The sequence below is a fragment of the Oncorhynchus keta genome, chromosome 1 (assembly GCF_023373465.1).
Source record: "Oncorhynchus keta strain PuntledgeMale-10-30-2019 chromosome 1, Oket_V2, whole genome shotgun sequence".
Taxonomy (NCBI): domain Eukaryota; kingdom Metazoa; phylum Chordata; class Actinopteri; order Salmoniformes; family Salmonidae; genus Oncorhynchus; species Oncorhynchus keta.
The window spans coordinates 52,943,464-52,954,320 of NC_068421.1; the positions used below are offsets into that span (position 1 = coordinate 52,943,464).

At 42.4% G+C, this 10,857-nt stretch overlaps 2 protein-coding genes across 4 annotated transcripts in view; both read left to right on the forward strand.

Moving 5' to 3' along the window:
- The window catches only part of LOC118387560 (ATP synthase mitochondrial F1 complex assembly factor 1), a 20,359-nt gene extending 20,288 nt beyond the window's left edge, over positions 1-71 (forward strand). For all 3 annotated transcript variants that reach the window (XM_035776049.2, XM_035776064.1, XM_035776055.2), the window contains exon 9: positions 1-71. This exon is cut by the window's left edge and continues 720 nt beyond it. The gene's annotated coding sequence lies outside the window, so the exon portion shown is untranslated.
- A 142-nt stretch (positions 72-213) lies between these two features.
- Positions 214-10,673, forward strand: LOC118387589 (ras-related protein Rab-3B-like). Its single transcript, XM_035776118.2, has 5 exons — positions 214-908; positions 1,645-1,869; positions 7,964-8,082; positions 8,408-8,532; positions 9,024-10,673. The coding sequence occupies exons 2-5, from the start codon at positions 1,645-1,647 to the stop codon at positions 9,212-9,214; spliced, it is 660 nt and encodes a 219-aa protein (XP_035632011.1). The 5' UTR covers positions 214-908; the 3' UTR covers positions 9,215-10,673.
- Positions 10,674-10,857: the final 184 nt, after the last annotated feature.

A 10,857-nucleotide genomic window follows, 5' to 3' on the forward strand; every position in this document is an offset into this window, starting at 1 on the left:
CTATCTAGCTTTGTGGTTGACACATGGATGAACTGTGTGTGATACAGTAAAAAAAAAAAATGGTTAGACAATTTGCCTACTTTTATTATACTGGTACATGGTTACATAGTTGTTACTTGAGCGATCACTAGTGGTCACATGTTATTCACCTGTTGCACCCTTTATACCTTGTAATACATTCGAGGTATTGACAATGCCATACTGTTCAAGCGGGGTCTTCATAACATGCAACTGTTGTATGGTTATGCCAATGCAGAGATGGTTTTCTGGTTGTGTGTACTTTGCACAATCAACGTGAACAACATTGTGAAGTGATTTACTGCAACTCAGACCAGTATAAATGTATAGCTATATTTTGACTGGTAGCCTGCCTATTTCATGGATGAGTCATGTAGGCTAATATAATCAAAACCGTGCTATTTCCTGTAATTCCGTTCTGTGGTCTGACAGGCGTCTGTTCCTACAGAGAAGTGCCGGTCTACACATTTGCTCCGTTCCATTCACAGGAGTTTAGCTTTACGAATACTTTTTCTTTACATAATAATTGTCCTCCCTCTGCAGAATGACTACCGAAGATGGTTATGGCTGTGTAGTGTAGAGCAGGGTTCTCCACTGGCGGTGGGTTTATATGCCCCCACCCTCCAAGTTTGAGTGAAAATATAAAAAAACATGTTGAATTTTCAGTTGGACATAAAATTATGTAAAAACACCAGGAATAAGATCCAAATGATTCGACCCCCCACCACATGATTGGATAAACTTACAGATCAGGACAGAAGCTGATTATATAGATAATCAAGAAGTGTTTTGCCAACGAGTTGGCTTGTCAGGTGCATTCAGCGCAGTTCAGTCGCCGAGCCAACGAAAGGAGAACGGAGAGAAAACAACCACCCAGAGAAGATTTAGAGGTAAGACACATTTAATGTCTTGGTATTTTACCGGTTATCTTTATACTTTTAGAATTACAGCAATAACTATGGATCGTAGTCTGACAGCAGTACCATATGACCAAAGAATAATGTCGAATTAGACTATGTATTTGCACCTGTGCCTTAATCGTAACGATGGCAGCAGTTCGATGATGGTTTCACAATCCTACTGTATCCACACATGGATGTCTATGGGTTCTCTGAATGAAAATGTCCTCTCATAAATGTTGCACTTCGTTATAGCTTTAGTCGTACGTTTTGAATAGCCTGTGTGTGTTTTGAATAACGGGCCACACCTGCGGTTTAAACCATTGCCTACATGCATAGTCGACGAACACATGAAAAATGCACTAGCACATGTCTAGACATCACTGTCTGATAAATTCAACTAATATATCCAGTTAACAGTATTGCATATTAAAACGCCCTTTTATTCATTATATAATATATAGGCTATCATAATAAAAGGTACAATGCAACATTCATTTTTCCCCATTTCATGACATTTCTGAGAAATCTGTTCGAGAAGATGCCCCAACAGATAATCAAGATGGTAGAAATGTGGAGATTATAGCCCGACCATAATAGTCCTGAAACCATGGTTTCCTCACCATGGTTTCCTCTGCAAAGGCATTCATTCTTGAGTGAACACTTCTCTCCAACCCCTTTTGACTCATCCACCCATCTGTCTGCACACATGATCAATGCTCCACAGATGGCGAAGGCAGACCAGCGCTTTGGGCAGAGAGATGGCTCCGACCAGAACTTTGACTACATGTTCAAGCTCCTCATCATTGGCAACAGCAGCGTGGGCAAGACCAGCTTTCTGTTCCGCTACGCCGACGACTCGTTCAGCAACTCTTTCGTCAGCACGGTGGGCATCGACTTCAAGGTCAAGACCGTCTACAGGAACGAAAAGAGGGTCAAGCTCCAGATATGGGTGAGTCGTTGCAGTTGCTTCTGTGCCATTCGACCCAATCTATTCTCTAGCCTGGGTGCCATGCTGTTTGTGCCATCACGCTTCTCCTTGTCATGCCAAACATAACAATGAGTGACAAGGAGTTGACGATAAACAGCACAAGCAGATCACGCTATACATTCTCACCGTATGGAATTTGAAGATATTCTATTGCTATTCCGTTCTATATCTACGCCACTATGAATGTGCCATGTGGTGACACAGGTGTCGTTCAAGCTGTCGTTTGTTTGTCACCTGTTTGTAGACAGTCAGTGGGCTTGATAAGACCGCACAGGAGGTAATGATCCCATTCAACCCAGTTCTACTGTATACTGTCAGTCTACATAAACTGTAGTTACATGCTGAAAGCCCACTGCTCAAGATAGTGCTTGAGTGTACTGTGCATAAGGACTATATTCATTATGCGCCAATACATACAGGATACGTAAACATGTCATTAACGTGCATAATGATTACATTTTGTCCTTTTCCAGGGTACGCTTTGTTGATCCACTTAGCGTGTTTCTTTGGCCCGAGCGCCACGTTCACAGTCGAAACCCAGTCCTTGTGACTGTCTACAGCCATGACGATGTCACTACTGTACTATAGATAAATGAAATAAGCCGACAGTCATCCGCAACGCACACGTACCCACTCGCACACAGACACACAGAGGAATCAATCGAACACACATCCTTCCTGTCTGTCGGATGTCTCACTAGTAATGCTTCAGACTCGAACAATCTTTCTCCTGCAGGCCCAGGGAGAAAAAAAAGAGGCAACAGAAGCTTCTGGTGAGCTTGCATCATCAGGCGATGATGGTTGTCATGGCAGCAGCTCTTCACACTGCTCCCCAACAACGAGATCCTGCAGGCTATTATAGTGGCCCCTTAGGGTGAGCGGGTAGAACCCACGGAGACTGAAGGGGGGGGGGGGTACAGAAGTGGGGGTCTCGGCAGACAACACTGCCAGAGTAAATTGCAATTTGTGATAAGCAGAGAGTGGTAATCAGCACAGATTGATCCCGTCTTTAAATGCCTGGCTGGAGGTGTAAAAGTAGAAGGCGGTGCACTCACACTGTGCACTCAAAACAGCTGCTGCGCTATTGATGTTTGCAGCAGCAACAACAATCTAGCAAAAAGCTACAGTAATAGCACTTGCTTTGTGATGGCAGATAGCGAGCTTCACTAAAGATGGTTTAAGGAACCAATAGAATTGTCCAAAACTGCAAGCCCCACCCATCTGGCACTCCAGGCAGGCTAGAGCAAACGGTCAAAGTATTTGAAAGATTTCAAATAGTATTTTGAACCCAGGTCTGGTGGAAGGTGGCCACACATCCAGGCAAATGTGTGACTGCGAAGTGGGATGCGGCCTGCAAGTTGTTTTACACCTGCACGTGTTTCTACACCTGCATTGCTTGCTGTTTGGGGTTTTAGGCTGGGTTTCTGTACAGCACTTTGAGATATCAGCTGATGTACGAAGGGCTATATAAATAAATTTGATTTTGATTTGATTTATTTACTTTCTCAGGGGTAAATGTGATGTTGTTAAGCTTACCGTATGCTTGCTTCCCAGTCAGTTCGCTCATATGTTGTGACGTTTTGGTTTTCGGCAGCGTTCTGCAGTTTTTTTTTTCAGCTGTTCGAGCGCACACGTTTTTTTCTTGAGGCTAATCGAAGTTCGGTAGCCCTTCGTCGGTGATTGGTCAACAGTAGGGATTCTTCAATTAAGAGTTAGTTGTCATTCAATGTTTTTCCACTTGAGAAATACTACACCAAATATCTTAGTTCGATGAAAAATGTTATGATTAAGACCGGCTCTGCAAATAAAATCACATTTTATTACAGATTTCTTTATTTATCTTAGATTAATTCAGAATATTTTGAGGAAGTGTATATTGACTATTTGTTGCTATGGCATCTCAAGAGGGACAAACTGTAATATTGCTGTTTTTTTCTCAGACATTCGCTTCGCCTCGCCGAGTTCTGCTAGGAGTAAACCGAATCTAGTATGCGGACACCTTTTAGTGTGCAACCATTGTGATTGGTCACAGGCGGAAGCGGAGCATGTGTCTATGTTCAGTGCCTTCGGAAAGTTCACTTTACTTTCTTTCTTCTTTTTTTTTTTACACACAATACCCCATAATGACAAAGCAAAAACAGGTTTTTAGAAATGATTGCAAATGTATGAAAAAACAACCATCGAGATATCACATTTACATAAGTATTCCGACTCTTTACTCAGTACTTTGTTGAAGCACCTTTGGCAGCAATTACAGTCTTCTTGGGTATGACGCTACAAGCTTGGCACACCATTATTTGGGGAGTTTCTCCCATTCTTCTCTGCAGAGCTATTTTCAGGTCTCTCCAGAGATGTTCGATCAGATACAAGTCCGGGCTCTGGCTGGGCCACTCAAGGACATTCAGAGACGTGTCCCGAAGCTACTTCTGCATTGTCTTGGCTGTGTGCTTAGGGTCGTTGTCCTGTTGGCAGGTAAATGTTCGCCCCAGTCTGTGATCCTGAGGATCTCTCTGTACTTTCCTCCATTCATCTTTGCCTCGACCCTGAATAATCTCGCAGTCCCTGCAACTGAAAAACACCCCCACAGCATGATGCTGCCACCACCGTGCTTCACCGTAGGGATGGTGCCGGGTTTCCTCCAGATGTGACGCTTGGCATTCAGGCCAAAGAGTTCAATCTTGGTTTCATCAGACCAGAGAATCTTGTTTCTCATGGTTGGAGAGTCTTTAGGTATCTTTTGGCAAACTCCAAGTTGGCTGTCGTGTGCCTTTTACTGAGGAGTGGCATCCATCTGGCCACTCTACCATAAAGGCCTGATTGGTGGAGTGCTGCAGATATGCTTGTCCTTCTGGAAGTTTCTCCCATCTCCACAGAGGAACTAGAGCTTTTTCAGAGTCACCTCCCTGACCAAGGCCGTCCTCACCTGATTGCTCAGTTTGGCCGTGCAGTCAGCTCTTGGAAGAGTCTTGGTGGTTCCAAACTTCTTCCATTTAAGAATGATAGAGGCCACTGTGTTCTTGGGGACCTTCAATGCTGCAGAAATGTTTTGGTACCCTTCCCCAGAAGCCTCTGAACTCTATGGGCAATTCCTTCGACCTCATTGCTTGGTTTTTGCGCTGACATGCACCGTCAACTGGGACCTTATATAGACAGGTGACTGCTTTTCCAAATCATGTCCAATCAATTGAATTTACTACAGGTGGACTCCAATCAAGTTGTAGAAACAATGGAAACAGGGTGCACCTAAGCTCAATTTAGTCTCATAGCAAAGGGTCTGAATACTCATGTCAATAAGATTTTTATACATATATTTTTAAAAAAAAAGAAATTTGTAAAGATTTCTCAACCTGTTTTCGCTTTGTCATTATGGGGTAATTGTGTGTAGATTGCTAAGGATTTTTTATTTATTTCATACATTTCAGAAGGCCGTAACGTAGCAAAATGTGGAAAAGTCAAGGGATCTGAATCCTTTCCGAAGGAACTGTATGTGAAATCCCCATTAATTACACGAGGACAAAGTGCTGGACTGTTTCCTACATGTTTCTGCTTATATGCATTTGCCACACGAATGAACAGAGAGGCAGTGAAATGGCAACAAATCAGCATCTGTGCAAAACAAGCTTTCCATATTTAGATGGGAAGAAACCCCACAGCCAATTCCATTCTGAAATAGTTACATTTGGAAAAATGGAAGCTGGGACTATAAGAAATTGACTCCTCTGAAAGTCACTTTAGATGAGGGGAGATTAGTGGACATGTCTTTGGGTATGGGTTAGATTGAGTCTTTGAGTGGCTTTAATTATGATTAGGGAGATGTTTGTGTGGTAACCTGGTCCCAGGTCTGGATTTTGTTGTGTTGGTTGTATGACCATAGGAGTTGGCTATATATCACAAACAGATCTGGAACCAGCCTATTGGCTAAATATCACCCACTTACACATTCAAACCTCTCCTTCCCTTACAGTTAAATAGCCAGGACACAAATGATGTCAATTGATCAGAAGCATCAGAGGCCGTATGTGGGTCTTTCTATAACTAGTGAGCATTTCCTAATCAGGACAGCTTGCTACAGATTTTGTTACAGAGTTCTCTCATCATGCCTATACACAAACTTGCACTGTAGGTCCTACGACAAGCTGAAAACACACTCACACCAAAGATAGAGAGACACGACCCTCCAACACCATTCTGTTTCACAAGGCAACCAAAAAGAAGGAGCTGGCTGTCGTTGGCTACACCTCCAACCCTCTACGCCCTCAGTTTGAGAGGCTTCCTTCTGCCCGGCACTTCAGAATGCCCATGGCCAAGAAGAACGTGTTCAAACATTAATTAGTTCCTTGTGCTGTTGGACTACTAAATGCAAAGTAAATTGTACTGTATATGTACTTATCGATCGAGTGCAGTTGGAACAGCGGTCGGATGTGAGTGAACGTATTAATGTCTTCTATGTTGTTAGTGGACGCAACATGACGGACTGACTGGTTTAAATGTGTACGATGTGAGAATGTATGTGTGTGTGATTCTTTTAACGGAAGTTGATGCCAAAGAAAAATGTCCATCCTGGATGGACAATAAAGTTTTATTCTATTGTAAGTCTCTTTTTATTTTTTTTTAAACCTATGTTTAACCCTTTGTAATGGTTGGTGTCTTGACAGAGCTGTCCAAAATCGTGTGGCATAATACATTACTTTTCTGTCCTTGCATTTATGGCAGTGTAAGTTGTAACTCTGTTACAGTGTAACTTTGTTGCGGTAAAACCATGCGTGGTAATTATGAGGACAACAACATCTGATGTTGGCTTCAATTTGGCTTTCCATGCACATTTTTCCATTAAAAAAAGAACCTGTTTTCTGGTTACTTTGTCATCATGAAAACAGCAATGGTGAGATTAATGCTACCGCTATACATTGGATTTATTATGTGTGCTTGCATCGGCCACGTAGGCTGCAGAAGAATCAGCATGCATCCGATCTATTTAGTCAGGCAATGTCCACATTATTCTCACATATTTTAGAATGTAATAATAATTTGAAATATCAATGCATTGGCAAGGCCAATTATTTTTATTATTCATAAAGTGGCCTACTTTACTTATTTATTTATTTATTTTACACTTTTCCCATGCTTTTTGGGGGGAGATGGGGTTCTATATTAGGCCATATAGGTACAATTATATAAATTATACAATTGTATAACACTGAGGTTCTTGAAAATGATATTCACGTGCTTGAAAAAGTCCCTTAAAGTCCTTGAATTTGACTTGCCAATGCCTGTATGAACCCTGCTTAAAGGATCCCGGGTTATAAGTGGAGTTATGGGTGAATTTGCATATATTTACTTTTATTCCTCTACGTACACTTGTGGAGCATCATGGGAATTATTTTTATTTTTGTTTCAAACCATTTTGAAATGTTCATCCCAATGTCACACATTGGCCCCATTATTTATAGATTACATGGACAAGAGGGCGGATGATCCAAGAACAGCACTCCTACTCTGAGATGCTTGATACCCCCCCTTCCAAAACGATGTAAACCATACGCCACGGCCGTTTTAGTCACCAGTTCTCAACCCAATTAAACACTTATGGGGGATTCTGGAGCGGCGCCGGAGACAGCGTTTTCCATCACCATCAACAAAACACCAAATGATGGAATTTCTTGTGGAAGAATGGTGTAGCCTTACTCCAGTAGAGTTATTGACACTTGTAGATTGTATGCCAAGGTGTATTGAAGCCGCTCTGGCACATGGTGGCCCAAAACCCTAATTAAGACATTTTACGTCTGTTTGTTTATATTGGCAGTTACCTGTATAACATAATATGCTATGGAACCGGGCATTTGTGTTAGCAGCTGGCTTATTTCTAACATGCAATTTTCTCTGGTAGACAGTGGTTCTTTAACATAGCACAGGGTCCTATTCATTAGTGCACACCCTGTTTCAGCCTGTTTGCTTCTGTTTGGTTCCTAGTGAACACGACTCAGGGAAAATGTTCTTCTATCATATGATGATATATGAACTGTAGTAATAATACATACCTATGCCTGTCCCCTAGGATACAGCAGGGCAGGAGAGGTACAGGACTATCACCACCGCCTACTACCGTGGAGCCATGGGCTTCATCCTCATGTACGACATCTGCAACGAAGAGTCCTTCAACGCTGTACAGGACTGGTGAGTGGTCTGAGACACCAGGGCTGCATCTCAATACTTGAAAATGGCTTCCTTTGCTGATCGCCTACTTTCATTACGCACCACTAGTGAAAAGACCCTGATTGGAGAAACCGTGTGTGTGTGTGTGTGTGTGTGTGTGTGTGTGCGTGTGTGTGTGTGTGTGTGTGTGTGAGTGTGTGTGTGTGTGTGTGTGTGTGTGTGAGCCTGTGTGTGTGTGTGTGTGTGTGTGTGTGTGTGTGTGTGTGTGTGTGTGTGAGCCTGTGTGTGTGTGTGAGCCTGTGTGTGTGTGAGAGCTTGTGTGTGTGAGCCTGTGTGTGTGTTTCAGGGCTACCCAGATAAAAACCTACTCGTGGGATAACGCTCAGGTCATCATGGTGGGTAACAAGTGTGACATGGACGAGGAGAGGGTAGTGCCCGCAGAGAAGGGCAAGCACTTGGCTGACCAATTAGGTGAGTTAATTGGTGGTGTTAATTGCCTTAAATTGCACTCTGAACTACCATACTGTCATCCCGCTTCTGTCATTTCTGGCATGCCTGTGGGTGCATTAGCCACGTTTTCCTGTTTCGCATGAGATTTTAATTAAAATCACACTGACGCATTGAGGTGGTGAACAAATGGTGTCTACTCTAGTCAAGTTGGTAAAACTCTGTAAAGTCTTATCCCCAGGGGCTGTATAAGCAATCTGCATAAGTTCTTCCTATAGATGTTATTAGCAGTGCTCTAGTCTTGTCAAGAGTTGGTTTGCAAACCAGTCTACACATTTAATGTCTATAATGTGTCATGTATGTGTTTTGCACCCCATATTGTGAAGGCAAGCTATTCCCCGCTAGGTGTTTCATTCAGTCATCTTCTACTAACTTGGTAGAGGAACACGCAATAACGCCCTGGACCAGAGCTATGTACTCACCATGCCGTATGTACTCATCCTGTCTGTCTGCAGGGTTCGAGTACTACGAGGCCAGCGCCAAGGAGAACATTAATGTCCGCCAGGTGTTTGAGCGGCTGGTCGACATCATCTGCGTCAAGATGTCCGAACGAGTGGACGTGGAGCCGCCTATGGCCCCCAGCATCAAGACCACAAGGCTCACGGACAAGCCCCCCCAGCTACCTCAGAAGTGCACCTGTGCCTGACTCACACTTATAGGGCCGAGCCAAGCCATGCCGAGCCGAGCTGGGCTGGCCTGGATACCCATCCACCGTAGTTGCTGGAACCGTGCTGCAAAGGACAATGTGAAAAGAAAATGTTCAGAACAGTCCGGTTCGAGACGGCCCTATAGCGTGAAATAGATAATACTGATTTGGTCACCCAGTTCTCCCCTAATACACTTGCCATTCCACTACTGGTCTTTTCCTATTCTCAGTCATTAATCTATTACAAGTTCCACCAACCTCTTTCCAAAGGTAGCTCTCCATACAATATATTTCATGACTGCAAGCTCCCAATAACTACTACTACTACTACTACTACTATTACTTTAACATTACATATCTGTTTCACCCCAATAGCTTTGACCTCCAGCTGGTTCAGAGGTCAGAGAACCTTAAGCAGGGTTATACAGGTAAGCACAGCACTGCCTCTCTCCTCCTCCAAACAAAAGTGGCTTCACCACCGCACAAAGAAACACACACAGCTGTTCACGTTACGAGTTTACACGGGTGAGGAGATAAGCCTTGATAGCTGCAGAAGTTCCGAGTCATTTTGTCTCGTGCTCTTGACCGTCCTACCAACGTTTCACAAGCACTAAAGCTAAGACAAGCGAACGTAATCTGCCCCGTTGCTTTTTCATTCTCAACCATATGAAGGGAGTAATAACACTGATAAAACGACAAGATGGCCAATACGTCTTGCACCACCAACACTAAGCCAATGCCAAGTTCAAGGGTGTTCTGACATTCTGAGGGACTATAACGTTCTAGAATATAGATGTTCATTGAAGAGCACAACCTTTTCCCTCCTTACCCTTCAGCTAATATAATCTTGTAGCCGTCATGTCAGCCAGGTTTACAATGTTTATTTCATGAAAGTGTGCGTTTTAGAAAGCAAAGCATATACTGTATAATTGAGTGTTCAGTTTTATTAGTGTTTGATGTATCTTGGGCAGATGTGAAATATTTAAATCATGTAATGTCAACTGAGACACATCAAAATACTTTGTGAAATGGGATAAAAACAGAAAATATTGAATAGATGTGTTAAAAAAATTATGGATTATAACCTAATGATGACAATGTGAAACATACTTTGCCAAATCTTTATGTATCGCATAGTAGCACGTTTTTATGTGTAACTTCCCACCATGTGTATTTTCGTTTTTTTATTGAATTGCTAGATTTGCAATAACGCTGACAATGTCTTTTAATATAATTATTTTCTAAGTAAATTATAGAGTTAGAATCTATAATGGTGTTGCTGAATTTATTTTTATGCTGTATCATGGGAAGAAATATAGACCATTTATGTAAACGTGTTACAGTAAACTCCCTGAACAAATGGGAGAAAAGCACAAAGTGATTGTACAAAATATTGTGAATGTTTGTATATTATAGGTAGATGCAATTTAGTATATTAAAGCACAAATCTTTACTTGAATTCCTTCATTTTATTTATGGGCTATTGAAGTCTGTAATATTGGTTATTTGGCTGACATTGGCTGACAGCCATGGTATATTTAAGAAATAACGCACGAGGAGGTGTGGTATATGGCCAATATACCACAGCTAAGGGCTGTTCTTAGGCAAGACACATTGCGGAGTGCTTGGACACAGCCCTTAGC